This window comes from Tupaia chinensis, unplaced genomic scaffold, assembly GCF_000334495.1.
Source record: "Tupaia chinensis unplaced genomic scaffold, TupChi_1.0 Scaffold000077_1, whole genome shotgun sequence".
NCBI classification, from domain to species: Eukaryota; Metazoa; Chordata; class Mammalia; order Scandentia; family Tupaiidae; genus Tupaia; species Tupaia belangeri.
In genome coordinates, this window is record NW_006159538.1 from 669,698 (window position 1) to 675,434 (window position 5,737).

The 5,737-nt window shown below is 45.7% G+C and overlaps 1 protein-coding gene across 1 annotated transcript in view; it reads left to right on the plus strand.

The window, feature by feature from the left end:
* The window catches only part of SERGEF (secretion regulating guanine nucleotide exchange factor), a gene marked incomplete at its 5' end in the record, with an annotated part of 265,393 nt that overhangs the window by 2,089 nt on the left and 257,567 nt on the right, over nt 1-5,737 (plus strand). Inside the window, 2 exon segments of the mRNA XM_027768544.1 lie at nt 2,618-2,753; nt 4,670-4,825. Coding sequence (XP_027624345.1) covers nt 2,618-2,753; nt 4,670-4,825 — 292 coding nt within the window.

Consider the following 5,737-nt stretch of genomic DNA (forward strand, 5'->3'; position numbering starts at 1 on the left):
TAGGGAACACGATTCAGTTTCTAACAAGATTTACTTTCTTGGGGTTATGCTCGTGTATGTGTGTGTGTGTGTGTGTGTGTGTGTGGCGTCTAGAATGTTAGTAAGGAAGGGAGGCAAACACTCCTGTAATAGGTTATATTACATTTTCCTTCATTTTGCTTTATCCTGCATCTAGGGCCTGTTGCTGCATTATAAAAATTGGTATCATATTTTCTTTTTTTTAATAATTATTTTATTTAACTTTATTTATTTATTTATTTATTTATTTAAATTTGCCCAGGGAGAGACAGAGAGAGAGAAAGTGAGAAAGCAAGCTGCCAGGTCCGGTACCCAACCGCAGTCAGCCATGTGGGAACCCAGAGCACTTAACCACCATGCCACCTGTTGGCTCCCGTACCATATTTTCAACCCCAGAGTTCCTGCGTGTCACTTTTCTTCATGTTCAGCAACCTGTAACCTTGGGAATGGGGCAACTGCAATCTCAGGGCTGACCAAAAACTCCTGTGTGTATACAGCCCACTCTGCATAAGCCTTTCAGTTGCTCTTTGCTCTTTTCTAGGTGGAGATGGAGGGTCTTACACTCAACACCAGGTAGCTGTGTGCACATCTCTGGGGCAGCAGAGTTTCAGATGGGAAACAGCAATGAGCAAAACCAAGCTCTTACCCTCATGACGTTTACTTTCTAGTGGGGGGGACATACAGCAGACAAGCAAATACTTGCTGTAATGTTAAGGAGCGATATGAAGAAAAATAAGGAAAACGAGAGAAAATGAAGAAGTATGTCTTCAGCAGGCTCATGCATTAGCCTCCTGCCAGGGAATTTCTGGGCTGGACATATTGTGTCACTGGAAAAGTGATGATCTATTTTTCTAAGCAAAAACGTATCATGACTTTTCCAATGACCCTATATGTGTAATAATTGTTATTATTACTTTTGGCTTAGAGGTATGGTAATAGTAAGGTATAATGATGGGACAGCTGACTTGTTTCCTACCCAGCTGGGTAACTATGGGAAGCTCCCTAGCCTCTCTGAGCCTCAGTTTCCTCTCCTGTAAAATGGGAGTGATAATGTCTTTCTCCTTGGTGGCTGTGAGCATTAAAGGCGTGTGCCCAGTATACAGAGAAGCCCTCACCAATGAATAGCGATATTACCCCGATGGTCCTGGGACCTGTGCCTCTTCTAGTACTTGCTGGTCCTTCTTAGAGTCCCTGCAGTCCAGGATGACTATGAAATAGATGCTGGGGGAAGGATTTTGTTTGTATGTATGTATGCATTTTTTTGGTAGTTATTTTAAACTGCCTTTCCTCATGCACATGTCTTCAAAAACAAACATTAAAAATTTCTCATCTTCATGAAAAACCAGTGAGTTGCAGAAATCATAAGCATTTCTGAAATATTTTTTTTCTTTTTTTTGAGAGGTTTTTGCTACAGGGCGTGTGCACTCACCAGACAGACAGACAGAGACAGAGAGACAGAAAGACAGAAAGTGAGAAATCACCCTCTGGGGGGATGACCACGCTGCAATCCCTTCTCCTCCATTCTCCTCTTGGGATCTTGGGCACGCACGCACACGCGCCCGGCGTGAGTTCAAACCACTGGGTCCGGGACTCGAACCACAGTAGACTACATGGGAGTTCAGCGACATAGCCATTGGGCTAACTGCTGGTCCCGGACATTTCTGAAATCTTAATAAGGTTCTTTTTGCAGGCTCACAGGCCCTCGTATTCCATTCTGAATGTAAGAAACTCTGAAAATCCCAAACTCATAGCATATAAGGCCGCGTGTAGTCTCTGCCACTTGGAGCTGTGCCTGCGACTACAGAAACGTCGGTGATTTGCTCCCAGACCTTGCAGCAGGACGTATGAGATACACGGGATACTTTCCCAAAATCTACAACGTTCGGAATTTGCAGTACAACTGCCTGCAGGGGATTCAGCTCAGGAACCTGGACCTGGACTGTAGGATAGCAGTAGACACATTGCCTGCCATGGAGGAGTCGCTTCCCTTATGAGTTTCACCGTGTGAATCGAGTCACAAAGCACTGCAGTGGGAAAGGCCCTCAGCGGTCACTGCCAGCCTCTTTCCCAGTAGAAATAAAGTAACGGCGCGCCTCAGATGACTTAGATGACAGGAAGTCATTGCCCGTTTTCTCACCTAGGATATGGGGAACAGGGACAAGAACGATGTGGCTGACGGGAAAGGCATGATGCGTTTTGCGCAGAGAAACCTGTCGTGACTTCGGACGACCTCGTAGCCCCGGAGCGTTTCCTGCCCACTTTGTTCCGATTCCCCCGCACTTTTTTTCGCCTTACCTAGTCTGGGTAATCAGCTTTAGTCAGAGGGAAATGTGCTGTCTCCCAAAGGCAGTGGATGGGGCTGGAGCGCTGGAAGGGAAGGAGGGATATCACTGGCTAACTTGTGGGTACTAAGGACTCCACGCTGTGGACGTGGTGTTCTGAGGACAGGTCTGTTGTATTTAACACCCTCCTGAGGACGAACCTGCAAAATCCCATCTCTTAGGGGCTCTGAGAGGTGTGTCGAGGTGAGGATTTAGCTGAATAGACGTTAGCAGTTGTGGTTCTTGCACTTTTCATCTTGGTCTTATGTTATCCTTAGGGTGCGAACAGCTATGGGCAACTTGGCCTTGGCCATAAGGAGGATGTGCTTTCGCCCCAGCAACTGCATGACTTCTGTCAACCAGGGCGTATCAGGAGGATCACAGGAGGGGGAGGCCACTCTATGGTTGTCACAGGTAACTTCTTTCAAAAGTAGATAAGCCACTCGTTTTCTTTTTCTTCTTCTTCTTCTTCTTCTTTTTTTTTTTTTTAGAGAGATTTTTTGCTATAGGGCATGTACCCTTGCCGGAGAAACAGAGAGACAGAAAGCAAGAAATACCCCTGCCCCGAGGATGGCCACACTGCAGTCCCTTCTCCTTCACTCTCCTCCCGGGATCTTGATCACATATACACATGTGCCCAGTGTGAGTTTCAAGCCATCAGGCCCGAGACTTGAGTCGTGGTTGGCTATGTGGGATCCAGTGATGAAGCCTTGCGCCCTCCACTGGTCCCAAGTCACTCGTTTTCCAATTCAGACATTTTTTCTAGAATGATATATTGCCTTTGTGTTTTGTAGAGGAAAACATTTTTGGGAAGGAAGCAACGATCAAGGATTTTAGATGGTCAGAGCTAGGAGAACTTCTCAGACCTTCTAGCACTGCTCCCTCCAGTGATTCAAGTGAGCCCAGAGAGAAACAGTGAGTGCTACGGTTACAAGGCGAATGAGTGGCAGAGTTAGAAAAAATATGTTTTGTATCATATCTTGCTATTTATCTTCCACATATTTGTTAGAAGTTTTTGTCATTAGGTTGAATATCCCTTGAGAACAAGAACCTTATGTTTTCTAATCTTCCCTCACAGTACCTAGGATGGTACACAATGTTAAGGATAGGGGTCATCAGGTGGTGCGGAGGTTAGGGTGCTGGATCCCACATTGTTGACTGTGTGGTTTGAGACCCAGACCTGGCAGCTTGAAAGAGACAGTGAGTGTGTGTGTGTGTGTGTGTGTGTGTATGTGTGTATGTGTGTGCATGTGCATGCCCGGAGTCCTGCGAGGAGACTAGAGAAGGGACTGCAGCATAGCCATCACCCCTGGGGGTGTAGTGAGCTCACATACTCTATAGTCAAAAAATGCCCCTAAAAACCAAAAACTAAAACCAAACCAAATACCTCTACCCCCAAATTAAGGATAATTGTTATAATACTGAAAAGGAGGGCATACTGCATCAAGGACATGAATAGGGAATTAAATATCTGGGTTCAAATCCTGGTTGTGTCACTTTGGGCAGTAATAGCTCTGTGTCTCAATTACTCATCTGCTGGGGACAGTCAGTGAGTTAACAGGACTAGTACAACTTTTATGGCTCCTTGGGACTTTTACCTTTGTGGATTCCTATCTCCATAAAGAAATATTAAAAATTATCTTTTATAATTATATCGCTATAAAGATAAATAATAGAGACTAGAATTAGTAGTATTTTTGCATTATTACATTATTTTTCTCAATTAAAAATTATTTAATTTTATTTATTATCATTATTATTATTTTTAACATTTGCTACAGGGCACTCATGCTCACCAGAAAGAGACACAGAGAGGGGGAGAGAGAAAGAGAGAAGGAAAGTGAGAAAGCAAGTCTCCACGGCTGGGACTTGATCCGTGGTCGGCCATGTGGGAAGCCAGTGCCTTAACCATTATGCCACCTGCTGGCCCTATTTTTCTCATTTTAAGAGAATTTAAAATTAAGCCGCCCTCTTGGGTCACTGGAAGTATTGTGGGCACTAGACACTGTGTCTAAAGGCTCAGCCTCCCTTCATGTAAAGCTCTTAGACCAGTGCCTGGCGCACTCTCCATGTGGAGTAACTGTTGGCTTCTCTTACTACAGTGATGCTCAAGTTGGTGGTTTGGCAGGGCCTGGAGTTTCCGTTTGGGTATTAAATTTGAGGTGGTGGCCCTATGTCCTCTGGCTTCAGAGCGCACGAACGTGCATGGCTTATTCACTTGGGTGGAAAGTGGACTGGTCTGTAACTTCAAATACTTAGCGACACCTTTTGCTCCCTTTGGCAGTTATGATTCCCGGAAATGCGATCACTGAAGTCTTTCTCTTGTACAGATGGAGGAGACCTTTTTGTTTGTGGCCTGAACAAAGACGGGCAGCTGGGACTTGGTCACACAGAGGACGTTCTGTCTTTCATCCCCTGCACATCCCTCCTGGGCTGTCCCATCCAGCAGGTGGCCTGTGGCTGGGACTTTACCATTATACTCACAGGTGAGTTCACTCCTGGGCAAATCTTGATCACCTCCAAGGCTTTGGGTAAGAACAGCATGAGGGAGGTGACCTCTGAGTAAATGAAAGCCTCTTTGTTTAAAAAAACACACATGGGTGCTCTCTCTGGTTGCCAAGGGAAGTTGTGGGATACCTTTCATAAGGAGAGTTCTAACAGTTCAGGAGATTGCGACTGCACCGAAAAACCTGCCAGGAGCTGGGGAATGGACCACATCTATCTTTGGTGACCACTTCCTGTCCCTTGAGTTCAGAAGTGCTGTGTACCTTGGCTTGCTGGCCTGGAGGGCTAGTTAAGGTTACTCACAGCGGAATGTGGTGGGAATGAGGAAATAGAAGTGGTCACCGTAGAGATGGCAGCTTTTTCCTACTTTTTGCATTTTTAAAATAAATGTGGTTGGGCAGAACTGTTTGGTCATTGTGAAGCCGCTAGCAGAACAGGACGTAGAGGAGTATGGAGGAAGCTCTAGGGAGTAGATGGCAGCAGTTCCTTTGCCAACTGAGTTCTGTTCCCTTGAGACCGTTTTGATTGCTCTGCTCAGCTTTGCCCTGCCTAGCTGGCCAATCTGGGTTTAAAAGACCATCTGTGGTTTCTGACCAGGCTCTGTCTTTGTTTCGGTCCTGTGACAAGGGCCTTTTTTTTTTTTTTTAAAAAAGAATTATTTTAGGGACCAGCAGTTAGTGTAATGGCTATGTCACTGGACTCCCATGTAGTCGACCATTGTTCGAGTCCCAGACCCAGTGGTTTAAGCTCACGCTAGGTGCGTGTGCCAAGATCCCGAAAGGAGAATGGAGGAGAAGGGATTGCAGTGTTGCAATCCCCCCCGGGGGGTGATCTCTCGCTTTCTGTCTCTCTATCTTTCTGGCAAGCGCACATGCCCTATAGCAAAAACCTCT